This window comes from Podarcis filfolensis (assembly GCF_964270895.1).
Source record: "Podarcis filfolensis genome assembly, chromosome: 3".
In the NCBI taxonomy this organism is placed as follows: Eukaryota; Metazoa; Chordata; class Lepidosauria; order Squamata; family Lacertidae; genus Podarcis; species Podarcis filfolensis.
In genome coordinates, this window is record NC_139606.1 from 83,295,179 (window position 1) to 83,321,506 (window position 26,328).

A 26,328-nucleotide genomic window follows, 5' to 3' on the forward strand; every position below is an offset into this window, starting at 1 on the left:
TACTCTACTCCCCCAGATGCATATGTTTTTTTAGTACTCTTATCCTCTTGGTTGGACCACCTCCTCCCTCCGGACCTTTTAGAGCAGTTCAGATTGGCAGTACTTTCTTGAAATCGGGACATAAGAGATTTTCAAGCACTTGTTACCCCTCTGTAGGGATTTTGGAATTCTTTTGCAAGGGAGGTCACCCTCTTTCTCTTAGGGCTGACAGTGAGCCAAAGACGATAGCAATTTTGGCAGGTCAGGACCTGTGGTTAGAGGGTAACCATTGTGGTTTGGAGATGGGCCCAGTGGTACGTGATGGGACAAGGCATGGAATGACATCATCCAAGAGAGGGGAAGTCTATGGAGGGGAGCAGGAAGGTGCTGGTTCATATACTCAATTTCCTGAATTTATTTTATAAAGTTACAACCATTCATCAACTGTGTATTACAAAAATAATATTTATGGTGAAATCCCCCCCCTTTTTTTTTGCTTTACTCAAGTTGCATTTCCAGACATGTAACCTATAGCTCCTTGACCATGAAACTAGGGTGCTCATGTATTCTTATTTTGGGGTCAGAGGGGAAAGAACAAGGGAGGTCAATGAGGAAAACCTGCATGGTGTACCTAAGCCACAGCCTCAGGGACGACCCTGACAGAGAGACCACTGTCTCTGGCATGCCTGAAGTGGAACTGGCCCTATTGAATGGGGTGCACTTTGCCACTGAAGGTAAGGGAACTGTTTACCATATCTCCTTCTGACTCAGTTGTGTTACTTATTAAAACAGGAGATTTGAAGGCTGAGCTGAAAACAGGGGTGGGAATAAAAGTTCTATAATCATTTTTGTGCCTCTCAAAGAGCATCTGCCATTTTGGGGGGATTTAAAAAAAAAAACACCTAGGGAGTATTCCCTCAAAAGGGAGCAGAAACGTTTAAGGCAGCAGGAGGAACAGGTCCCCGTTGCCTTGGCAACCAGACTGGTATCTGTCGTGACTACGAAGCTGCATTACCCCCAGTCTGAAGCCCAACCCTGGGTCGAAATGTTATTCTGCTTACTGATCCCACCTGTGACCTCTGTTTGTTGGTATTTTCCGCAAGGGACTGTGTGCATACAGTTCGATGCAAATAGACTCTGAATGTGCAGTTTGTACCTTCCATATTTGTAGGACACAGATTGTGTGTTGTGATCCTAAAAATGCTGGATCTGTATGTACGCAGGTTCTCTGCAGAAGTTAGAAAGGCGGAAGTCAGAGGCGGGAGTTGGAGGCAGGGCCAACAGAGCACCCCAAGCACCCCTCTCCAGATGAGCATCTCTACCTACACAAACATAAGGGTGCATCAAGATGAGAGCAACAGTGTGCATAGACACCACCTGCATTTTGACGTGCACCAAGCACATGCACCCAAATGTAGACAGTGTTTATACAGACTGTCTTGCCCTCCAGCAAATGGGTCTTTGAATGAGTTTTCCAACCCTTTTCCAAATGTGTGTACAGTGGTACCTTGGGTTACATACGCTTCAGGTTACATACGCTTCAGGTTACACACTCCGCTAACCAGAAATAGTGCTTCGATTAAGAACTTTGCTTCAAGATAAGAACAGAAATCAGGCTCCAGTGACGCGGCAGCAGCAGGAGGCCCATTAGCTAAAGTGGTGCTTCAGGTTAAGAACAGTTTCAGGTTAAGAACGGACCTCCGGAACGAATTAAGTACTTAACCCGAGGTACCACTGTACTGCCTTCATTGCTGTCACTATGTAGCCAAATATGAATTGTTTTATGAGATCACCCACCGCCTTTACTTCCACTTGGGGAAGGAGAATAACTGTTTGTAGTGACAGAACAGAACCTTTGCATGCAAAAGATCTCAGGCTCCATCCTCACCAACTTCAGGAAGGGCTGAGAAAGACCCCCAATTTGAAACCCTGAAGAGCTGTTGCCAGTCAGTGCAGACACTACCAGGCTTGATGGACCAATGTTTTGGGATACATCCTTGGAAGCATACTTTTTTGCCTTAAGGCATCAGTATGGTTCAACATGTGCTACTGAAAAGTGCTATCCTGGTTGCTTCTGGTTCGCTCCCAAGTTTGATCTCTCACAGACATCAGGCCTTGGAATCAGGATTGCTAGGCCTCATATTTCCAGCTTCATACACAGCCATTTCTTTTCCGGCAAGTGAAGAGTCTCAGGCCAGCAATCTGAGACTGAGAAGGGGAAGTTGGCTTGGTGCTTGCTTTTGACCCTTCCTGACACCAGAGCTGAGAAAATGAGGTTCTAGGGAGTACGATGTGTGAAATCAGGGTCTGAATAAACCTTTCAGGGAGGAGGGGAAGAGAAGGGTATTGTTTCAGAGGTTCCAAACATTTGCAGCCAGATCAAGACCGAACATAGTACAGGACACAATGGGCAAGACAATGATCTAGAATGGTCAATGTAGGCAGCAAAGTGGCTCATGGCACCACAAGGTCCTTAGGAGAGCTTATGGGGTTTGAAAACAGACTGAAAGGCCTCTAGGCAGAATGGGGGTCCCATATCACCTGTGCTAGAGGGTGGTGGTGGGGCATACACAGAGCAGTTCCTGGGCCCCCTTGAGTAAACAGACAGGCCATAGGATACCTCCAATGACTCTGACCAAGAGTTACCAGATGCTTAAGGGCTTAGCCAAATACTACAACCTGTCCTGGCATGCTTAGCCTCATTCTAGCAACTCCCTTGGAGCGCTTGTGGGATGACATCCACCTATCTTGCTTGCTGTTTCCAGCCCTGGCTTTATCGTGACCCAGCACTTCCTTGGCTGCCCTTAAGGCGTTGCTGCCACCAAGCCAGTGGCTTTAAGCTGCATGCATTCAAGGACTCCGCTTTCAAGCAAAGGCTCTGCTGCCTCGTGGACATCCTCTTCCCTGGCGATGCACGGCCTTGAGTTCGACCAGAGCCCGCAGTGCTTTGGAGGCGGACGGCCAGAGCATCCCCCTGGACGCTGCTTGGAGAATTCCTTGACTCATCTGGTGGGTGTACAGAGGTCAGCCAGGCTCCGACTCAGGGGGGTCCTTACAGCTCAGTCGTTTTCCTGGGTTCTATCAAGACCGTACTCAACATGCCCACTTGGCACTCTTGGTCCTGGAGTTTCCTTGCAGACTGCGAGGGGCTTTGGCACCTCCGGCGTCCCCTCTGCCAGTTCTTCAGCAGCACCAACACAGTTACCAAGACTAGGAGGGCCGTGAGCAGCCCAAACACCAGCACTAAAATCAGCTGCGACTGACTCAGCCCCGAGTCCTGCTGAGTCACCACCTCTTTCACGGAGATCAACAGCCCTCCCCCGTTTGATTTCTCACTGTAGGTAGTGACCCGCTTCCCAGTCACCACAACCCGGACGGACTCAGACTGGGTTGTCCAAGGGTTGCTGCTGGCCGTGCTTCTCACGACGTCGTTGCCGTGCCCCTTGGGATCAGCGTGAAACGCGGTGACCCACGTCGGCTCCGGAGCAAGGAGCTCACAGGTCTTGCCAGCAAAGCCCTCGGGACACAGACAATCGAAATCGTTGACGCGGTCGTAGCACTTTGCCCCATTTCTGCACGGCTGGCTGGCGCAGTCGTCAACGTTGATGCTGCAGAAACGCCCTTCAAAGCCAGTGGGGCATTGGCAGGAGAAGCGGTTGATGCCGTCGAGGCAGGTGGCACCGTTGGCACAGGGACGCATCAGGCAATCGTCGACGTCAATCTCGCAGTGGGTGCCAATGAATCCTGCCAGGCACTTGCAGGTGTAGTTGTTAGCAAAGCCGTTCTGGTCCAGGCACTCTCCGCCATTCTTGCAAGGGGACCTGAAAGGAGGGAATGGGGACCGATCACAACACCCATATGGGCCGCCCTACATTTTATTCATCTGTTTAAATACCCCTTAACCGTTAGCATTTCTAATAACAGTTATTATTTTATTATTTGTACCCCACCCATCTGACTGGGTTGCCCCAGCCACGCTGAGTGGCTTCTAAGTGCACGTAAAAGGTGCATGCAAAAATAAACCACACAGGAAAAAATAACAACAAAAAATTGTCATAAAACTGAACGCTGCCTTGAAATCCTTGTTCGTGAAATGGTGCATTTTAAAGCCTTTTACGGCTGATCCTATACGTGTTCACTCAGAAGTAAGCCCTACTGAGCTTAATGGGACTTACTCCTAGGTAAAGGACTGGAGCCTTCAAAAGGTTTTGCTCCTTGCACCTGCCTTTCCTCCCATCTATTTCTGCTAGGATCTCTCACCCTGCCTTATCACATGGCCCCGTCTTCAGCTCACAGTTCTTTCCATGGAATCCTTCAAGGCACAGGCAAGAATATTCCCCATCTCGGTCGTAGACGCACTGGGCTCCATTCTGGCATGGGGTCTGGTGCTCACAGACATGCACGTCTGAAAGAGATGGGGGGAAAGAGGAGGACGAGGAGAAAATGCAGGTCAAAAGTACTCAGGGCTGGGTTTTCATGCCAGACACCCTCACCCACACATAAAAGTTCTCTCTTTTTTAAAATTTACTGTGATACTGCAGGCTGTACAAAGAAAAGGTGGCCAGCTAGCACAGCATCCTCCTTCCCAGTGTCCAACCGGATGTCCCCTGCTCTTCAGAGGCACGAGGCCACTGATTCTGAAGGTGGAAGTGGGCTCCTGTATTGGAGCAGAAGAAGCTGCCTTACTTCCTCCTAGCCCAGCACTGCGTACAGTTGTACCTTGGATCCCGAATGCCTTGGTACTCAGACGCTTTGGCTCCCGAACGCTGCAAAACCAGAAGTGAGTGTTCTGGTTTGTGAACATTCTTTGGAACCCAAACATCCAATGGGGCTTCCGATTGGCTGCAGGAGGTTCCTGCATCAAATCAAAAGCCGTGCTTTGGTTTCCGAACGTTTTGGAAGTCGAAAGGACTTCCAGAACGGATTCCGCTCGACTTCCAAAGTATTCTGACTAGCAGTGGTTCTCCAAGGCCTTAGGACAACTTCATGTAGCTGGGAAGTATTGGAGTCAATAGCAAAAGTAGTTGTTTTCTCCAGGGAGGCCTCAAAGCAGAAAATGGGAAGACAGCCGAATTACTGCTGCTAATAAGGCTGTGTGGTTCTTCTGTTAAAGCTGAATTGCTGTTGTTTGGAAATGGCATCATTCGTCGGTAGTGAATGTGTTGTGTATGCAGAGGACCCGAGTTTCAGCCTTTCAAGGCAGCAGCAGCAGAAGCTATTGTCTGAAACTCTGGAGAGCAGGTACCAGCCCATGTGTTCTGGCTTGGTATAAGGCAGCTTCCCAATAAGCTTCTACTGCAGTGCCCTCCTTTCCCTGTCGTCCCCACTCTCCTCAATAAGTCCCCACCCTGTTCCAAGTGGAGTGACGCACCTTTCTTGCACAGCTTGCCAGCCCAGCCACTTTGGCAGATGCATTGCCAGGGTTGGTGGCACGTCCCATGCTTGCAGCCTGGCATCCTCACACACTGTTCACAGTATTCCCCTTCCCAGCCTTTGTCACACCTGCAGAAGGAAAACCAGAAAGTCAGAGCAGGAGAACGCCACCGCAGGCACCAAGCAAAGGCACTAACAAAGCCATGTGCAGTAAACATCGCAAGGCATTAGACTGGCGTTTCATAGTCATGGGACTCAGCTGCATTAGTCAAAAAACAACGTTTTGAATGCATTATAACATGCAACACCAGATGGTGCCAGAGAGCAAAAAAATAAAATAATTCTATGTGATTTTTTTTGTGTGTGTGTGTGTGTGGTTGTTATAATGATTTAATTTCTGACTTATTTATAGCACCCCTGTGTGTAGATCCACCAATGGTCTCTGTTCCTGGTGATGGGTGGAGGCAGGATCCAGGATCCTTTTCGGTCTCAATGGCATGATAGGAAGAAGTACCTCGCACAAGAATGTGAGGGGAATTCGTGAAGGGAGCAGCAGCAGCAGCAGGATGGAGCCAAGGGTGAGGCAAAATGGAGGCACTTTGGGCAGGAGGCAAGAGGAGAGGTGGGGCTTATGAGTTTTGGTGAAGAGCGTCAACCAGCCAAGATTGCCGCCTGTCTAATGATTGCCTGGGGACAGTGAGAAAATTATCTCTATTTTAAGAAATGTGTGGGTGGGCACAGAAGAGGAATCTCCAGCCTTGGTATTTGCCTTGGGGTTTTGCCATAGGTCAGGAGGGACAATCTGGGCTGTACACCTGATGTGCAAGATCGGCAGGAAACTCTGCTTTTACTACTGTTTCTTTTCCATCCCAGAACCTTGTTTTCAGAGAGAATAGGAATGCGCCGGTGCCAAACCTTAAGGCTGCGGTCCAGGAGCGTAGGGAACGTGGTGCCCTTAAGATGTTGCTGGACTACAACTCCCATCATCCCTGTCCACTGGCCATGCTGGCTTGAACTGATGGGAGTTGGAGTCCAGCAACTTTTGAAGGCATCACATTGTCCACCCCTGCTATACACCCTTACTCAGGAGTGCATCGCCCTGAACTAAGGGGACCTGTTTTTGAGTAAACCTGCCTAAGATTGGGCTGCTGGCAATGGCATATCACAGGCTACTTTTTCTTTGTGCAAATGCACACATATCAAGCACCTCCCCCCCCATATTTTAAAGTATATTGAGAAAATATTGGAAGATAAAACTAAAATGGAAGGATGTACCAAGACATGACTCATGGCAAGCCTTGTTCACCACACTTATAACTAGACTATAGTAATAATTTATTATTTACACCCCACCCATCTGGCTGGGTTTCCCCAGTGCTGCAGCTTACCAAAGATCAAGCAGTGATACACGGGATTCGTACTATGCTCATGCCTCTCTGTTCCTTGCAACTAATTAGATGCAAGTCCTGTGTTTACTCTGCAATCAGTGAGTCAGTGCCAAAAAGACTGAGCCCAGGTTTTGTGGGCGTAGTTTCTTTTTCGCGCCATACCTGTGGGTGGGGATTTTGCTCCTCTGCGCCTCCCCTACAGAGTTCTTCTCTTTCAATGGCAGATAAATGCACGGCTGCACATTCCTGCCACTCTGAGGGAGTGGTGCAGAGACACAAGCTCAGGCTCCCCATTTGCATAGCTGCAAAAAAGGAATCACTGAAACGAGACGTATACCCTTCACAAACCACAAACCAAGTGGGGGAAATACAGCATTAAAAAATGGCATCTGCTTTGCATTGAAAAAATCCACCTTGGGCGTGCCGAAGGGATAAAAATCAGAAAACATAAAGTCAAGGGTGAGGCCCCCACACAAAAAAGCAACTTGGTCTGCACAGGACAACTCTGTTGACCAATGGAAAGATCAACGTCTGCCCCCATCCTTCAGTTGCAGTGAAGAAAGATGCCCTTCTTGGAAGAGGTACATCTTGAACTACACAATCACAGGCTTTTTCCATCAGTCCTGGGTCTCTGATGTCTTCAGGGTGGGGCTGGGGCAGGGGCAGGCTGACTTCAATCTTTTTTGGTCCACGTTAAAAAAAATGTATAGAACATAGAAACCCCTTCAACAGCCAATGTGTGTTAAATTGCATAGCACAAGTGCGTGCCTAGTATCTATTAACAGCCACGATACAACTGGTCTGTGATCTTGAGTATGTGCTCTTGTCAAAGAACATAAGAAAGGACTTTGCTGGGGCCACCTATGGCGCCATTCTTTGGTTACAATCCCAACAGCCAGCGGACGCTGGATAAAATTGGCTGGTAGACCACAAAAGGGGCACTTTGCACAAACATCATCTCCTGAGCATGCGAGGGAACTTGCTCACACTGCTAACACTTCTCCTTCCAGACCCTTTAACAGGTACCTTGCCTCAGGGAACCATGTTCAAACACCCAACCTCCTCTCCAACAATTGAGGGAGAGAGCATTCTGAACAGGTAAGCGGGAGAAAGAGGGACACGTCTTATAATGCAGAAATGAGGAACCTGTGGCTTTCCAGATGTTGTTGGACTGCAACTTACATCCTCTCTGACAACTGGCTACTGGCTGGGGCTGATGGGAGTTGGTATCCAACAGCATCTGGAAAGATCTGGGAGGTTGCCTAGCCCTGAAGAACATCTGTGCTTGATGGGAGCGGATAGTTGTCAGAATGTCAGGTGTGTTTCTGCATCCATTGCAGCTGCTTTGTAGGAACATAGCTCATATGCAAGGAGAAGAACAAACAGCCACCGCAAACACAGAGTTCTGCTACAACTCCCAAAGGTGAATGGCTTGGCGGGGGGGAGAGAGAGAGAGACTGAGGCATGAGCCCTGGCAGAGCCCTCAGATGCCACCACTCCCTATTTTCTCTCCCTCCCTCACCAACACCATGCATTTGCTGTGGTTTCCCCTTCCTACCTGGGTTGAGCATTTCATTAGATAGAAGAGGCTGTTGCACTAACACAACGGTGGCAAATTGCCAGCCCCAGCATAATGTGCATATTGGGTTGCTCTGTAAATGACTTTTTTTTTTGCTTTGAAAATTGTTGTATTAGTGACAGTGTGCCAGGACAAGACGCATGCAGTGTGGATGTGTTTCCTACTGCCAAATCCAGCGCTGGGTTGGAAAAGGAGGCCTGCTCCAAGCATGCAACCCAGGGATGGCAACAGTACAGTATTACAACTGTAAAACTCTCAAAATACTGTCTGAAACTTATTGCGGTGTTGTAGCAAGTTATCTTACCCATGTTTCTTTGATACTGTTAAGCTGTTTCATAGGAAATGAGCCCATTTGAAATCCTGGGATTTAGGAGGATCTAAAATAGAATCTATGCAAAAGCCTCTCCCGTCTTCAGCTGAAAACCCTGGTTTTCAAGGCCTTTATTTAGGCAATTCAAAATAAATGTAATAAAAGACAAAAACAGCCTAGCAGCTCAGGTATTTCCTAGCTGCAACTTCTAGTGATCAGCATATGTTATCCGAAAGCTTGTGCAATGTTGGCTGGTAACACAGAACAGTCATATAAAATTATAAAACTTTTGAAATGCTATTATCCACCCATTCTGGGGAGTGTCATATGTGGGATGTTTTATTGCACTGTAAAATGCCATAAAAAACAATACAAAGCCTCAGTAGTGTAAGCAGGTGCTGAACGGGCAATGCCCTTTGACACTGCTCTTCAGCAGCTGTTTGAGGCTGCAGTATCCTATAGCAGGTTGACTGATCTCTCTGCCCAGATGCAAATAGATGGATTAAATAATCTGTTCTCCAGAGACCAAAAGAACAACCCATCAGATTAAGAAGGATGCTCACCATTCAAGGGAGATTTTTTGCAAAACAAGTCAACATCTACCCTAAAAATGGCTACCAAAACAAAGGACTGTAAATATTCCATTATTCTGGGTGGGCCAGAATTTGGATCCCTGAAAAATATCACTATTAATTAAATTTCAAAGTAAATTTCTAGCCCTCAAGTTTATAGAGAAAATCCATATGCAATTATCTGCAAAATTATCTGCTGCAATCTCTTTCAACTTGGATCTGTGCTTCCTCCCTGGCTCTCAGACATGACCCACACACTTCAGTGATACACAGTGGGTTCAAATCCCTCACACAAAGCACTCTCTTCCATTCACTGTAAAATGCTGTGAAAAAGACGAAGGTGGGGAAATAAACTCACTTTTCCCAGACTGAAAGCATGCAAATGAAACAAGATTATGCAAACCGAGCCCATGATTCAGACGTGTAAATAGCAACTTCCTTGGTTGTCTATGGTGAGTAAGAATTAGCTATGATTAACTAAACTAGAAAGGCTAGCAACAACAATGAAATTTTATTTCACAAATGAACAGCATGGGTATATTTGGGCAACCATTCTAGTTTTTTGGAGGGGAGGGGCTTTCTTTAAATGAGAGCAAGCAACATTGGTTGATTTGTTCATAAGGCTAACATAAAGTGTGTTCATTGCATCCATTCAAGTTGCTTCAAATGTGACATTTTTCATAAATGGAAATAACATCCCTATTAGGAAAGTGTGATATATATGGAGAAACAATCTCTTTTGTTCATGAAGCAGACAACAGCTGCACACAGTGGCCATCTTACCAATGGACTGGTGGTGAGATAAACTTAAATATCCCACTTAACACAGGAAAATGTACATATGTTTTGGCATGCATGGAGATTTTTTTAATGTAGAAAAAAATGTTACCTATGAAGTGGACTTTTGGATGAAAAACCGGCAGGGCCAGACCTATAAGTAATGAAGCAGCTGCCTCAGGCAGCAGAGGCAAGAAGGTGGGGAGGAATGGCAGCATGGGGTTGGAGCAGGCCTGGCCCAAGACATTTTGACACCTGAGGCAAGCAACAAAATGGCGCCCACCCATCCAGGGGTGAGTGAAGATCTATATCAGGAACAAGAGGGGAGCAAAAATTTACATCGGGAACAAGGGGGGAGTGAAGATCTACACTGGGAACAAGGGAGGGAATAAAATCAACCTTACATTAATTGGAATAATGAGGGAAATGAAGGTATTAATTTTTATAAAATATAAGAAACTGCAAAAAGGATGGGGGAGGAAGTCAAACTATAAATGCTTATTGGGGAAAAATTGGATTTGTCTCTCTGTAAACCTGAAAAATAAAATTTATTTTAAAATAAAATAAACCTTACCTGGTGGTTTAAGTGGGAATGGTGGGGGGAGGGGGCAGCCTGCTTTGAAGCACCAGGCGGGTGCAGAACCCAGATGACCCCAGAGGGCAGCTCCCACCATTTCCTCCCCAAAGGTGAGGGGAGACCAGCAGTACCTCATATTCACAAGAGGCCACTGTAGGGGTGGCATGGGGGTGCTGCTGAGGAGGCAGCAGATTTGACCTCCAAGAAACATGCCACAGCTGTTGCAGCAGTGGCAGCATAATCGGGCAACGCATTCCTTAGAGGCTGGATCTGCTGTTCCTACAGATCCTGCTACCTGAGGCAGTCCCCTCCCCTTGCTTCATGGGTGGGCTGGCCCTGGTTGCAGAAAACATCTGTGTGTGCCACACAGCCAACTTTGCACCCCCTAGGCCAGCCTGCTGTCCTCAGGCACGGCTGTCGCAACACCGGTGTTGCAATAAAAACTAATGGCTAGTTCAGTCAGCTTCTATACACTGAACGGGAGGGGACGCCATCTTGCCCTTTGTCGCACCAGGCAGCAAAATGTATTGGGCCAACTCTGAGAGTAGAAGCTTATAGGAGACTACTTCTTGGGGTGGTTGGCACAAAATGTGCAGGGTTTGGAGTGACGCCGTGTTTGAGCAGCCCTCTCCTTTAACAGCACCCAAGTATAGTTTTACCTGCATTTGCCGTCCTCGTCACAGCTTCCATGAGCCAAGTTACAGTGGTCACTGCAGTCATCACCTGCAAGGCAAAGCGGAGAGCAGGATTTATTGCACCAGGAAGTCAGAACTCCAAGCTATGGCTAACTTGTGTCAGCAGAAAAAGGCTGGTGAACCCATCACAAATTTGCCAGGTTGGGGCAGAAGTGTGTAGAATCCATTTTCCTTTCCAGCATATACTTATCCCAGTTGTGTATGACCTCTCCCTGCCATCTGTAATATCACAAGACCAGTTTCTAGTGCAATAAATGGAAGCGTTTCTACCCATTTATTGCATGCCATTCATGCTGTCTTCCCTTAATCTTCAGAGTGTCGAAGTGCTGATTTTTCTTAGCTGTGGGAGGCTCCATATTTTGTAGCTGGGAACACATGCTGCTTGTTGTCCCCCTCCCCCTTAAATATATATTTTAGGGAAATTTTTAAATATGCAATCGACAGACTGAGATCAAGCTCAACGTTGCAATAATACAGAACAGAACTGCCCTTCCGGAGAAAATCGCAACACAGATATAGGTCAGTGAACCATCAGGCAGGAGGATGCAAACAATAATAATTAAGCGCAAAAAAGAAATGAAGCAGAAGCAACAATCAACTTTCCAAATAAGCAACACACTGTTTTTTCCCCTCAGGATGGATAGTGGACCATAGCTCATGTGTTAAGAGCACCTGCTTTCGATGCATCACAAGCTAAAAGGACCATGTAGGAGGAGATATGTGCCCAGAATCCTGTAGAGTCATTCCTGGTCCAGAAAATAAATCAATACTGGGGAGATGGACCAGTGGCCTTAGTTTCAAATGACATCTCTTTTTGGGGAGGAGGGGCTCATGCTACAATAGTTGTCCTGTGGCAGCTGTACTTAATTGCATCCACCTTGCAAATGCCACTGCTAAAAAATAAACATGTTATTTGCACGATTACTTTATTTATTTACTTATTGCATTTATTTACCGCCTTTTCCTCTAAGATGGTGCACATGGTTCTCCTCCTCCCTATTTTATCCTCCCAACCTTCAGCTAAGATTCCTTCATTGCAGGGGGTTGGACTTAGATGAGCCTTGGGGGGGGGGGGCAGGTACATTCCAACTTTACAGTTCTACAACCCAGTGAGGCAGGTTAGGCTGAGATATGGCAACAGGCCCAAGGTCACCCAGTGAACTTCACAGCTGAGTGGGGATTCGAACTCTGGTCTCCCAGGTCCTAGCACAGCACTCTAACCACTACACCACACCGGCTCTCTCTTCATGCTCCTGAATACCAGTTTGCAGGCTTCCCGCAGGCATCTGGTTGGCCGCTGCGGGAACAGGATGCTGGACTGGATTGTCTACCACCAGTACAGTGGTACCTCTGGATGTGAATGGGATCCGTTCCGGAGCCCCATTCGCATCCTGAAGCGAACGCAAACCGCGTCTGCACGGGTTGCGATTTGCCGCTTCTGTGCATGACATCATTTTGAGCGTCTGCGCATGCGGCGCAACCCGGAAGTAACGTGTTCCGTTACTTCCGGGTCGCCGCAGAGCGCAACCCGAAAATGCTCAACCTGAAGCAACTTCAACCCGAGGTATGACTGTACTGCTATTGCCGCTTCCTGGAGAAGGTCCTTCCCTCACAAACACACTTAAGGAGAGGATCTGTGTCCCCCAGCACTGCAATATCTTAAATTTTAAAACTTAACAAAGCAGTGGTGAAATTGACGTGTCTCCACCCTACACACAGAAAGACACCTACCCTGAATGCAGAGAAGGCCAGTGGCCCATCTAACCCAGTCTCCTATTTTCACAGTGGCCAAGCAAAGACCTATGGGGACCCCACAAGCAGAACCTGACCTCAAGAGTGCTCTCTCCTGCAGTTTCCATCAACGGGTATTCAGAAAGGTCACTGCCTCCAATCTACTTACTACGGCAAGTAGTCACCAATAGCCTTATCCTCCCCAAATCTGTCTGATTCTCTTTTAAAGCCACCCAAGATGGTGGCCATCATTGCCTCTTGTGGGAACGAGTTCCATAGTTTAACTTCCTTTTACCTGTCTTGAATCTTCCAACAACCAGCTTCAATGGATGTTCACGAGTTCTGATCTTATGAGGGAGGGAGAAAAATGTTTCTCTAGCCAATGTAGGTCTTTCAAGACCGGTGTTATATGGTCTCGGCGGCCGCCCCCAGTCACCAGTCTAGCTGCCGCATTCTGGATTAGCTGTAGTTTCTGAGTCACCTTCAAAGGTAGCCCCATGTAGATCACATTACAGTAGTCCAAGCGGGAGATAACTACAGCATGCACCACTCTGGCGAGACAGTCTGTGGGCAAGTAGGGTCTCAGCCTGCGTACCAGATGGAGCTGGTACACAGTTGCCCTGGACACAGAATTGACCTGCGCCTCCATGGACAGCTGTGAGTTCAAGCTTTCCTTACAAGGAGTTGCTCCGTCCCCTTGACAGTTTTGCTTGCCCTTTTCTGATCCTTTTCCAACTCGACAATATCATTATTGATGTTTGATATTGTACAATAACCAAAGCTGTACACAGTATTCCAACTACACAGCATAACAGCATTGTGATATCAGCAGTTTTCTTCTCAATTCCATTACTGATACCTAGCATGCAATTTGCCTTTTTCTCCGCAGCTGCCGCAAAATACAACTGTTTCAGAAGAGTGGTAACTGAACTCTCAGGAGTAACTGAGTGAGTTAATTGTGTTTTGCCTGCATTTTTATCTTCATATTATGCCTACTTCTTTTTAAAGTCTGTTGGTGTTATTGTATTTTCTTATGTATATTTTCTATTATTTAATGCAACCAGCTTGGATGGCTATTTAAAAATACATTAAGCAGTAAATAAATATCGTTAAATTAAAATTAATTAACTAATTAATTTCTGTTCATTCTGTTCAATCTTGCACATCTCCACCATGGCAATGCTGTTTTAGAAACGTTTAATTCATTCCCCACCCCTTACATTTTTGTGAAACAATACCTATCTACTCCTTCTTTGCCCTTTAAAGATAAAGTCCATTTCCCCCCACTGCAGCACAAATGCCATGCCATTTCTATAACCACCACAGTACAGTTGCAGAATGAAGGCTGGCACCAACTGGTACCATCAGATCAAAGTGTGAAGCACAGGTTGAAGGCCACACTCAGCAGAATTTGCTGGAGAGCCCCCAAACTCAACTGGGCCAGCTTGCCACCTTTTGAAGTGACCAAAGCAATACAAATCATCATCTAAAGCAGGAGTACCCAGCTGGTGCCCTGCAGATGTTTTGGTCTACAGCTCCCCTCATCCCTGACCACTGCCTGCACTGACTGGGGCCAATGGGAGGTGGATTCCAACATGGTAGGCTGCCGATTCCTCACCCCTGCATAGAATCACAGAGTTGGAACCCCCTTGCAATGCAGGAATAGGACCTCCCTGAATTCAATGCAACCTTCTCTCTGGTAAATATGCTTAGGTTTGCAGCCTTTTCCCTTAGCAACCAGGCTCCCTTAGTGGTGCCCTCCTTTCCCCAAGCTTACATTTCGTGCTAAGAATGGCTTGTAGCGTCACAAGAGAGAATGACCCACAAAAAGTCTGTAATTGGTACAAGGAAGATGTAGCTGTTGCTGGTGGGAGATGTCAGGCCTAAGCTTGCAGTGCATGGCACAAGACTGGCTAAAGCCTCAACTTAAAGAAAGCCACAGCAAGGCGCAGGACACCTCCTGTTTTTCCAGCCTAAGGGGGAAAACATTATCTGAGGAAGGAGGACTAACACTGCTGTACTGAGACTCCTTGCTACCTTGAATGCACAGAGGGAGGAATAGATATACTCAAAGCAACTATAGCTGAGGCGCTCTCTGGAAATTTGACTTGTAGGCCCCCAATATTTCCATTTCTCTGGCCCAGCACTTGAGATGAGCATCAGACCCTTTCCAAGGGATTGATTTCTCTTTATTTATTTAAATGTCTCCAAGGCTGTAACTGAGCTGTTTGTTCCCCAGTCCTGCCACCTCTCTCTCTCCCTCCCTCCCTCCCTCCCTATCCCCTCCCTTCCGGCACCTGAAGGCTCTGTTGCTTCTGCCCGCTAACTTTCACCTTTCTTCTGTCATGTGCTGTGCCGCAAGTGACCAGGACCCAACGATCTTGTTGGATCGTGTGCGCTCGGGAGCCTTATCCACTTACATTGGTTTTATACCACATTTTAATAAAATTAGCTCAAAAACAGCATTTTGTGTGTGTTTTTACAAAAAAAAAAAAAGCTCGACAACTTTTCTGTCCGGATTTTCACTGTTTGAAATATGGCAACCCTATACATAGGCCCCTCTCAGAAAACTACCATTCCCAGAATTCCCAATGGAAAAGGAATGAGTTTAACCCGGTACGAGTCTCTGGTGTAGATACACCCATATTCCCAGGGCTAAACTTAACAATATGTTACATACCTGATGAAAGGTGTTATGTATGGTCTCCTTTAAAAATAAAAACAGTTGTGGAAGACCAGATTGGTCCATGCCTATCTGGACTGTAGCATGAAGGGTAGGGGAAATAAGTCTTTCCCCCAGTATAATTGTCGTAACTAAAATTGCCTCCCAGACCTGCTATTTGCCCTGGAAGGAAAGCAACTATGAGTGCAAATAGCATCTTCCCACCTATGGTAAATAGCAGCTTGTGTACATGTGTGGTTTTTGTTAGGAAAACGGGGGAGAGGGGAGTTTTGTTTTTTTTAAGCACACACACATTTCCTCCATGCTATGGTCATAATTCAGATCAGCCCTTTGCAACAGCTTCTGTTTTACAACATGTGAAGAAGGTACACAATTGTGATCATACAGTGATTATTGTACAGTGGTACCTTGGGTTACATACACTTCAGGTTACAGATGCTTCAGGTTACAGACTCCGCTAACCCAGAAATATTACCTCGGGTTAAGGACTTTGCTTCAGGTTGAGAACAGAAATCGTGCAGCGGCAGCAGGAGGCCCCATTAGCTAAAGTGGTACTTCAGGTTAAGAACAGTTTCAGGTTAAGAACAGACTTCCAGAACGAATTAAGTTCTTAACCCGAGGTGCCACTGTATTGTCTAGTTTGGCCCCTGGGCATGGCTTGTACCAGGGACGTTTGAAGGCCTTTCACGGAATGTCCAGCAGGTGTCACTGCATGCCTAAAAACACCAAGGGGGGGGGGAGTAATCGCACCTTGGGTCCGGGACAGCAGGGGCAAATGCCAGGGGACAAACGTATTAAGCTTTGGCACTTGGGCCAGTTCAATGTTGTACTAGTTGCATGTCACTCTCCCTTGCGCTTTTCCTCCTGTCTTTTCAATGCAAAGCAGCCACAGTAAATCCCTAATCTGAGCAAAGAACGGAGGAAGAGCTGCTGGACTCTTTCCTATCTGACCGTTTCCCCACTGCAGATGACGCTCCTGCTGCTTTTCTGACTACATGGAGGTAGTCACAGGTCACCTCCCCCTCTGGGTGGAAAACAGAGGGGGGCAGCTTTGAACAGAATGATGGTTGTAGCGGGAAGGGTCAAGCAGCCCCTTCCCCAAGCCCCTTCCTCCACTCAGATCTGTTGCTTGCTGAGGCTGCTTTGGATTTATCCAACAGACCATCTGGACACGAGCAGGGGAATTCATGGAGCTAGGAACAGCATTTTCCTATTGTCTTTTTGGATACTTTATACAATTATTAGCAATTTTATTCAGTATCTCCTTCCTTAGAGGGTTTTAAGCAGAGATTGGATGACCATCTTTCATGGATGCTATAAGTGAGATTCCTGTACTTGGGGTCCTTTACAATTCTATGAGTCTATGATCATAGAAAAAAAAATGTATGCCCCATTGCCAGTACAGTGGAACCTCGGGTTGTGAACGTGATCCGTGCAGGAGGCATGTTCACAACCCACAGCATTTGCAACCCGCAACGTTGCGTCTGCGCATATTGCAATTTGGCGCTTCTGCTCATGCGCAAAGAGCAATTTAGCACTTCTGCGCATGCATGAGCACCGAAACTCGGAAGTAACCCGTTCTGGTACTTCCAGGGTCAGCACAGTGCACAACCCGAAAATGCAGAACCTGAAGCATCTGTAACCTGAGGTACCACTGCATCACTGTAATCTATCTAGTCTACGCTTAATCAAAGAAGGTCCATCTTGCTGGCAACCCAGATACCACTCTGGCTAAAACCTATGTGTTGGGGACGGGAGTTTCCTATGCTGCACTATATTATCAGACCCAACTAGTACAGCACCATTTGTCTACCCAAACTCACACAGAAGCAGAGAGGGCACACACAGACACAAACTTACCTCTAGCTCTGCTAATCTCATGCAAAGCTCAGTCTGCTACACAAGATGGGTCAACCAGCGATATTTTAATTTGCTCACAACCAGGAAAGAAGGCTAGACCATTCCTCTCCTTACATGTAATAACTAAGCTGCCTTCTACTGAGTCAGACCATTGATCCATGGAGTTCAGCAGGGTCAACACGTCAATGACAGAGCATCTGCTCTGCATGCAGGAAGGCGCCGGGTATAATCCCCATCATCTCCAGGGGGAAAGTCCTGATCTGCTACCCTAGAGAGCCACTTCCAAACAGTGTGAACAATGCTACGCTAAGTGGAACAATAGTCTGACTCAGTAGAAGGCAGTTTCCCTTTGTTCCAGGGTTTCAGACAAGAGTCTTTCCCAGCCATGAGTGGAGACACGAAAGATTAAACCTGGGACCTTTTGCATACAAAGGATGTGCTCTGCCACTGAGCTACGGCCCTTCCTGAAATAAGTAAGTAGCCGCATGTTACTCCCTGCAGGAAGCAGGAGGCAATTTCCCTGTAGACAGGAATGTTCTCATAACCACCCTACCTTGTGGACCTTAGTTTGACTCCCTCCTCTCTAGTCTCTACAGGACAACTAAGTGATGAAACCCACACACTTGAGTAACGTTTATGCTCATATGTTTTTCCCTGGCACCTGAAGAAAGGGAGACCTCTTTGAACAAGAGGAATCATTCACAGGGAGTTAAATGGTGGTTTCTGCACACCGCTGCAGAATGAACCCTTTACCTTTCTGCTGTAAGAGACTTCATGCCCAGGTGGAACCAAAGGAACACTGAACTCATCCTCACCTTGTGTAAAATGGTGATGGGCCACCAGGATCCAAAGCAAGGACATGAGCTGAAGACAGAAGCTCCTGAGCATGGTCAGTGTGGCCCCACCGAGATAGTCACCTACAAGGGGATGAAGGCAAAGTCAGACCAGGATGTTGGCACTTCCGCAGTGCTATCATAGAGCTCCAAAACACTAATATTGCTTATTCCAAACACAATTATTTCTATGAGTTTCCATTCTTCTTTAAAACAAATGCCAGCTGCGTCAACAATTCCCTTGGCTTGGAGGCTGAAAGCACAAGAGCAGTGGACTTTCTGAGTCTGCCCCCATGCAGTGAAAAAAAAAACACCTGTTTGTAGGACCCCCCCCTTTTTAACCTTCACACTCCTATCGCCTGCCCCACAGAAAGAGAGAACACCCCTGAACCCGTACAACATTGAGATCTCCCATCAAAGCATCCCAAGGATATTCCAAAGCACAGGCTATAATTTTGAAACGATATTGGTGTTGCGTTTCTTCTCAATGCAAACCTCTAGCTGTGCTGAGTTGTGCACTGATAAGATGATATATGCTAATAGGGTGAAAATTGCTGAACAAAAATAAAATGAAATTGCATGTCAGCCCAGAAGTAAGTCCCATTGAATTCAATGGGGCCTGCTTCCAAATGAAAGAAAATAGGATTACAGCCTAAGTAATGATGCTCCTTCTTACTCTGTTAAGAATCGGGGGGGGGGGGGAGAGAATTAACTTCACTGTCTTCGGCAGGTGGTTAATACAATCAGGAGCACTTTTGTGTGGGTTGAGTTCTAGAGGTGAGGATCAGAAGCTCACCAATCTGATGTTTAAAACACTGCTAAAAATTGATTTTTAGTTACAGCTCTTCCCATGTCCCTCTAGAACAACTCTTGGATGTTTCCATCCGTTATCAATCTCTCTGAAGCAGTATTGCTGCCATTTCTTAAGATGATAAGGTTTATGTACTGGATTATCACATTTGCATCCAACCCTATGAACATTTGGAGCTGCGTTATGCTGTGTAAGATGATTGGTCTATATAACTCAGCATTTATTTGGACCGATAAGGTATTTTCCATCATCTGCTACCCATCCTGGGACTTGCTGGTGAAGATAAATATGCAATCCTTTTAACTGGAGATGTCAGGGGTTGAACTTTGGACCTTAATTTTTCCTGCATGCGAGGCATTTGCTGTATCACTTAGCTTCGGCTCCCACCTTCCACCAAAGAACTCCAAGCAGCATACAGGGGCAATTCTACTGTACCCTCACAGTAATCCTGGGAGGTGGATTTTGCTGAGAGAAAGCTACTGCCCAGGCCCACCCTCTTGAAGGTATTGCTGCACTCAGGAGGACTGCTATAGGCTGGCACCATTTGGCCAGCATGTGTGAATCTTATGCTTTGCATTTTAAATAAAAGCTCTGGCATCTGTTAATGGATGAATATCAAACTTACTATCGTGTAAAAGCTTGTGGCCATTACAATATTGAAGGAAGTGTGAACAACTGACTGAGACATATGCTAGAAGTCAGTTAGTAATCAGGAAGCCAGAGCAAACAGATTCTTAACAGGATCGTTTCATGCCTATCTACCTTATGGGCATAGAATTTGTTCACAATGTTCAGATATATGTGGCTAGCGGTACATTTGAGGCTATAAATCCAACCAAAAGAAATGTAGAAATGATCTGGTAAGAAATACAGACAGACAGCGAAAATAATGTTTTTCTTCTTCTCCCAGCCAGGCACAAAAGGGAGAAACAGAAAAGACGTTCCTACTTCAAAGAGAGACCTCAATGAAATACAACATATTTGAAACACAGTAGTAAATGAATGAGGTCCTTGGGATAGAAGACAAAGTCTATCCAGCTGTCACATATTTACTCTTCTTCAAATGCCAGGGCACACCCACTGAGGGTTTATCTCCAGCATATCTATCTACTCCATATCTATCTACATATCTATCTCCAGCATATCGATCTACTAGAGAAATATTGGTTTAACAGTTATTACCTCTCCTTTGAGCACCCTGGGGCCTGCTGTTTTGAGAGTAAATGGCCAGGAGTCTCCAACAGAATATGCACTACTCTCATTAAGCTACAATTCCTAAGATTTCTTGGGACAACCTGAGCTAGTCAAACTGGCATAAAACTGATGTAAGATTGTAGCGTAGATCTTATACCCTGAGGTGACACCTAATAGCTCTATTGTGGGAGAATGACATCTGTGCCACATCTGCCAATGACACAGAATATGTTAGAAGGATATTTCGGGTGAGCTTTCAGATAAAGATTCTAGTCATGTTTGATTATTAAAAGCCTGTGTTATTTTTATTAGCCTGTATAGAATTCTGGTCATATTCTGCTTTGGGTAACTGTACTCTACTACTTCCCCCATATGCCAATTGTTGTTACAATTGGCCAGAAGATTCTCTTTCATTTCCTACCCTGAAGTATTGTGTTATGGGGTGGTACTTTGTGCTGCCGAACAGCTGCTGCATATCAGAGGAGGGCAAAGTGATTCCTGTGAATCTTATAAAATAATTTATGGATTAAGGATGAACAGTTGGCAGCCAATTCCTCCTGAGCTGTTAGGAACCCAGCTGAATACCGCATGTCATTGAAAAGGTCATTTCTCTTTTCCATTCCCAATAAAATCTCCAAAGCAGAGATATGACCTCCTGGAGTTCAAGGCTACCCTAACGCATTTTATTTCTAATTGTCCCCCCCCCCCGATTTGTGTATTTACTCCTCAAGCAACAATTTCAATACCTTGAAGCATGCTGAAGTATCCTTCACAAAATGACTGGTGTCGCATAAGCAACTGCCATGGATTCTCAACATTACAAATTGATTCACTCCCTCAAGTAGTGGAGGGCTATTTGATCATAGCAGGGAGCAATGAGTTAACCGTTCCTGGGACAACAAATGGGATTCAGAATGTCTATATTGGTTTGCAAGTGGATGAGGCTTCCTTGGGTTAACTGGAGTGGAGGTCGCCAGATGGGTCTATAAGGTTTAGGGAAGATGACATCCTAGACTATGTAACTGCATGGAAGTCATAGGAAGCGGATAATCAGTGGACTGAGTAACAGAGTTACTAAATCAAGAGTTCACAGACAGAACCCTCCGATTACTGGTCTTCAGGTCAATAGGCAGGCAAACTGTGCTGCAAGGTCAAAAGGGTCTGTGGATTTTATCGGATTGGGCATATTTGGAGATAGGATGTTTGCTTTTCTGCTTTAGGCAGCCAACAGAAAATGCTGAAGAATTGCTACAGTAACAACCAACAGAGGCTCGGTCAAATGGATTATTGGAGACAATGTACTGGGGAGGAAGCTATAAATTATCCCCAAATGTAGATGTTGCCTCCCTCCTCCAGAGCTTCCCACTGTTAGCCCCCAAACCTGTACCCCTAATTTCACATGGGGCCAGCCATCTCTCCCTTAACAAGAAAAGGGGGAAATGCATTGCTCAACTGCAGACGGAAAATCTTTGTCAAGCAGCAAAGCTGTGAGGGGCTCATAGAGCATCCCGAGTACCATACGATGTATTTTTAGGTGCACATCTAAGAGTATACCTTAGATGTTTTAAAAACACACCTAAGAAGGTTAACAGGTGAACCTCTCTGTCAAAAACGGCAGTTGTGCTAAGCAGCCATGACTGCCTCCAGCTCCTTGTGGCTTGTGCATCTGATGGCAAAGCCCAGGTTTTGCCCTGTCTCTGTGTAACCTGTGAAATGGCTCTCAATGAATCAGGGACTGAAGAATGCTAGGGAGCAGTAGTGGCTGGCGCCCACTGAGATCAACAGAGCCAATGGCAACAGAGAGAGCCAATGACAGGCAAAGAGAGGCAACTCACTCATTCTAGTTTTGTCCCGATCCCCCTCCCCCTCCTCCCATCTGTGTCCTACAATGGCAGCACTAAAATTGAGGCGGAGGAAGCTGACAACCAGGGCCAGCCCTCGGAATGAATGAATTTAAGTGAGAAGGCAGGCAGGTGAGAGCAGCGCCCCGCTCACCTTGATGGACCAGCGTCCACTGGCTCACAATCAACACTATAGAGATGTTGCTGCTTTCTAGAACGTGTGGATACTTCGAGGGGCGACTGCAAAAACATGACTTTTTTTGTTTTTTGCACTAGCCCCTTGGGGCTGCGGAGGGATAAGAACCTCGCTTATGGGGGTGTCTCCAAAAAGGCCTCCCGCCCCACGTGCTGGCCTGATGTCCCGAGTGCTGTGCATTTTGGCCCCTGCTGGCGGACAGGGCAGGTTGGGATCCCTACCATGTCGCTGCCCTACCATGGATTCCTAGCCCGGAGTGGGGTCGCCTCCCCGCCTCGGAGAGGTGAAGGAACCACTCCCGATCACTCCTCCCCGCAGCCCCCCGCAGCCCCACGTGCTCCCGCCGTAGCTGCTACCACAACCACCGCCAGGCAGGCAGGAAGGCAGGCAGGCAGACATCCCTCCTGGCATCCTCTCGGCGAGGGCGCCCCCACCCCGAGGTAGGGCAAACCCTCCCTGCGCCCACATGGATCGCTGCCCCTTCCCAGCGCGGAGAGGCTTTTCCTCCCAGCCCAGCCCGCAGCGGCGCACATGCGGAGGGAGGATCCCGAAGCAGCCTCCATCCGATCACAGCCGCGGGAGCAAAAAAGAAAAGAGAAGAAAAAGAAAGAAGGGGGAATCTGGGTACCGAGGAAGGGGGCAGCACCACGGAGGCATTCCCATCTGCCATCTCTTCCATTTTCTCCTCTCCACCTCCCACCCACACCCGTCGGGCCGCTGTTGCCGGCGCTCTCCTCGCCCGCGTGCTGTCGGATCCTCCCTCCCAAATCCAGCTTCCCTGCCATTTCGGCAAAAAACACACACACAACCAAACACCCCCAACCCTCTGCAGCTCCCCCCCCCATCCCCTGGGATCCCCTCCCCTCCCCATTCCTCTAGCTTTCCCCCAGCACACATCGCTCCCATTTTGGGCGCCGCCACCCCACTCCAAACACACACACACACACACACACACACACACACACGTATCATACATCTATCCACACGCGCGCAACTTCCCCTCGTCCTCACCTCGGCGCTCGCGTCGGCGGCTCTTTCCTTTCTCCCCTTAGGGGCGTGCCTGCCTGCCTGCCCCCCGCCCGCAGACTAGCGTGGGGATCGGCCAAGCGGGTCTGCCATGCCCTACGCTGCCCGGGCACCGGGGGTTCGGGAGGCGCGGCGGCCAAGCTGCCTGCTGGCCTCCCCGCTCCTCCTGCTGGCGCTGCAAGCGCTGCTGCTGCTCCGCCTGCTGCAGCAGCCGCCGCCGCCGCTACTGCTGCCGCCGCCGCCGTGCACGCTCAGGCCGGCTGCCAGGGGCTGCGTGTGGCTACACATCCCTGCTCCCTCCCTGGGACATTCCGCCTCCCGCAGCCCGACTGCCGCGAAAGGAGCGAGGAGCCAGGAAGCCCAGGGCCCCCCGAACCGCAGGCGGACGCCCAGCCCCGCCGCCTGCCCAGCCCCGCTCACCTCTCACCTGCGACTCCTTCAGCCCAGACTCGGGGGAGGGAGCGGGGGGGGGGGGAGAGAGGAGGAGAGACGCCTCTCCATGAACTACGAGCAGGATTGGCGCCTCCCCCCCACCCGGGCCAGGAGCTCCTTTCCCTCTTTCTCATCTCAGCGTGAATTGGCCGCGGGCTTGGGCCTAGGTGGCCCGACGGTAGGCCGCCCCACCACCTCCAATGACTGCTTTGGCTGGGTCGGTGCCTTGCGTGGCTGGGAGGGGTGGGAGATCCTGGGGGGCAGCCTAGGTGCCACCAGAGGCAGCAGCCCAGGAACCCTGCAGAATGAGCAAGAGGGTATCCCTCTTCCTCCCCCTCCACCCAAAAATGGCAGGATCTAGGTTTCAGAGTAAATGCCATTGGGAAGTTGTGTTGGAATATGACAGTTCAGAATCACTGCTCAGACCTGAAGCTCACTGGGGGCCTTGGGCCAGGCACTGCCTCTCAGTCTAACCTACCTTACTGGGTTGTTGTGAGGAGGGGAGAACTTTGTAAGCTACTTTTGAGCACCTGGGAGGAAAAGGTGGTGTATAAATGTTATAAATAAATTCACGTGTACGTACATGTTGTTATCCATAAGGCTATTAAATCCGCAGTTTAAAGTTGCCTAACTTCACAACGGTAGCATGGAGAGAGCCGAACTGTTTTTTCTCCTTTATAAACAAATCTATTTTTTGTTGTTGTTGAAATTGACAGGCATTTGTTTTGTGGCAAATAAAAGGGAACACAAGTCCACCCATAATCAGCTTGTAGAATTCATTGCTGTAGGATGTTTGCAATGCCAACTAGCATATACGGCTTTTAGACAAGGATTAGAGAAAGGAAAGGAGGACAGATCCGTTGGTCATGAGTAGCACAGACAGCCAAAAGTGCAGCTTGTGTTTAGTAGTAGATGGTGGATGTCAGCATCATGCCCTACTTGTAAACCGCACTGAGGTGTCTGCCTGCCAGCCACTGTTGGTAGATCTTTGGTTCTTCCAGTACACTGGTATTAGTTCGCCTGTCTTCTCAAGTGATGTGTAAAATTTTTCGGAGACACTGGAGGAAGGCACGCTTGGCAGATCCACACCGTGATCAACTCCCGCCCAGAAACCAATGTCCCCATTGTGGAAGGACATGTGGATCCAGAATTGGCCTTCACAGTCACTTACGGACCATGTTTATGGAAGACAATCTTACTTGGCTACGAGTGATCCGCCAAAGAAGAAGACTGTTGGTAGACAGCATGCTGCACTAACATGAACCATTGGTCTGACAGCTTGTAAATCTCATGCTCTAAGCACCGGCAGAGAAAGTAGAACAATTTCCTACTCATCAAAAGAGCCCAGTGTTACCCCTTACCTCACATAGCAGAGACATCCTAAATCTTTCAGCCAGGGGAGATGCCATTCTGAATGGAGCAATAACCCAGAAACATCAGTAAACTTTATTAGCTATGGAATCAGAGTTTGTCCAGAAGAAAGCATTCACCTTGGCTACAATGGGAATTTTCTACCATTTCAGAGAATTTGATTAAGATATTCCAGTGTGCTAGAGGCTTTTCTCAGGCATGGGAAAGAATGGTAAGGTGTGGTTTCTCCATTATGCATCTCTTCAGGGCTTGATTTGGGCTAGAAGTCATTCATCGGATACTGAAATGCAGAAGAACACTATTTTAGCAGAACTAAGCCCAGCTATTGAAAACCACCTCCAGAACAGACCCTAGCTCAGATTAAGCCTCAAGGACAGAAAAAAGAACAGCAGTAGGGAAATGTTTGCACCTCATTGTCTAGCCCTGAAAGCTTAGGATAAAGCTATACTAACAAAACCACACACACAAAAAAGATGGGGAGGGGAATCTTTCATAATGTAAATATGCTACATTGACATTACTCTTGTGTTCTCTGTGAAATATTACTAAGCCAAGTAGTTGGGTTTTTTTTAAGTAGAGCATTTCCTAAGAAGAGACCCATCGAAGAGTTTACACAGATATTCCGATATTTCATATCTTGTTTTGCCTACTGCCATGAATCCCCCAGAGGCTTCTTGAACTAATCAGCTGCTGGATCACAATGCAGGGGGGAGTTTTTGCATAAGAACGTGTTCAATGATATATTCTGCAATTAACAAAATCCTATAATGTGAGAAACAAACCGGGGTGAGGAAGGTGCCTTGGTGCATGTGCTGTGTTTTTGCATCAGTTCCATTTGATGCTTCCTTGGCAGGCCCCCCTCTCCAATTGTCATCGCCATCATGTGCACACGGACACAAAGATTACCTGCTAAAGTCAGCTGGTGCTGCTTCCCTTTCTTTGGCTGGCTGCAACTTGCTTCTTGGAGACAGCTGGACACCAGTGGCACAACACAGATGCCGAGTGGAGGGAACAAGATGATACTATGGCATCCCCCCATTGAGTGTCATTCCACAATACAAAGAGAAAAATGAAACACTTTGCTGCTCAGGAACTTGATG

At 47.4% G+C, this 26,328-nt stretch overlaps 1 protein-coding gene across 4 annotated transcripts; it reads right to left on the minus strand.

Moving 5' to 3' along the window:
• Positions 1 to 374: 374 nt before the first annotated feature.
• Positions 375 to 24,375, minus strand: DLK2 (delta like non-canonical Notch ligand 2). 4 transcript variants are annotated; one of them, XM_083604428.1, is made up of 6 exons: positions 23,853 to 24,375; positions 18,340 to 18,441; positions 11,215 to 11,278; positions 5,351 to 5,481; positions 4,240 to 4,384; positions 375 to 3,800 (listed from the first exon to the last, which is right to left on the minus strand). In XM_083604428.1, the coding sequence occupies exons 1-6, from the start codon at positions 24,235 to 24,237 to the stop codon at positions 3,032 to 3,034; spliced, it is 1,596 nt and encodes a 531-aa protein (XP_083460554.1). In that variant the 5' UTR covers positions 24,238 to 24,375; the 3' UTR covers positions 375 to 3,031. The 4 variants fall into 4 exon arrangements, with proteins under 4 accessions (XP_083460554.1, XP_083460557.1, XP_083460556.1 ...); XM_083604431.1 differs by having other exon boundaries at positions 23,846 to 24,363; XM_083604430.1 differs by having other exon boundaries at positions 23,411 to 23,860.
• Between the last annotated feature and the right edge of the window lie 1,953 nt (positions 24,376 to 26,328).

Coding starts and splice junctions, on each gene's coding strand:
- DLK2 (XM_083604428.1), bottom strand. CDS start 24,237: ATGGCATTTACTCTGAAACCTAGATCCTGCCATTTTTGGGTGGAGGGG. Junction 18,442..23,852: donor CTGGGCTGAAGGAGTCGCAG/GTGAGAGGTGAG, acceptor ATCCCCTTGTAG/GTGACTATCTCGGTGGGGCC. Junction 4,385..5,350: donor TGGCAAGCTGTGCAAGAAAG/GTGCGTCACTCC, acceptor CATCTCTTTCAG/ACGTGCATGTCTGTGAGCAC.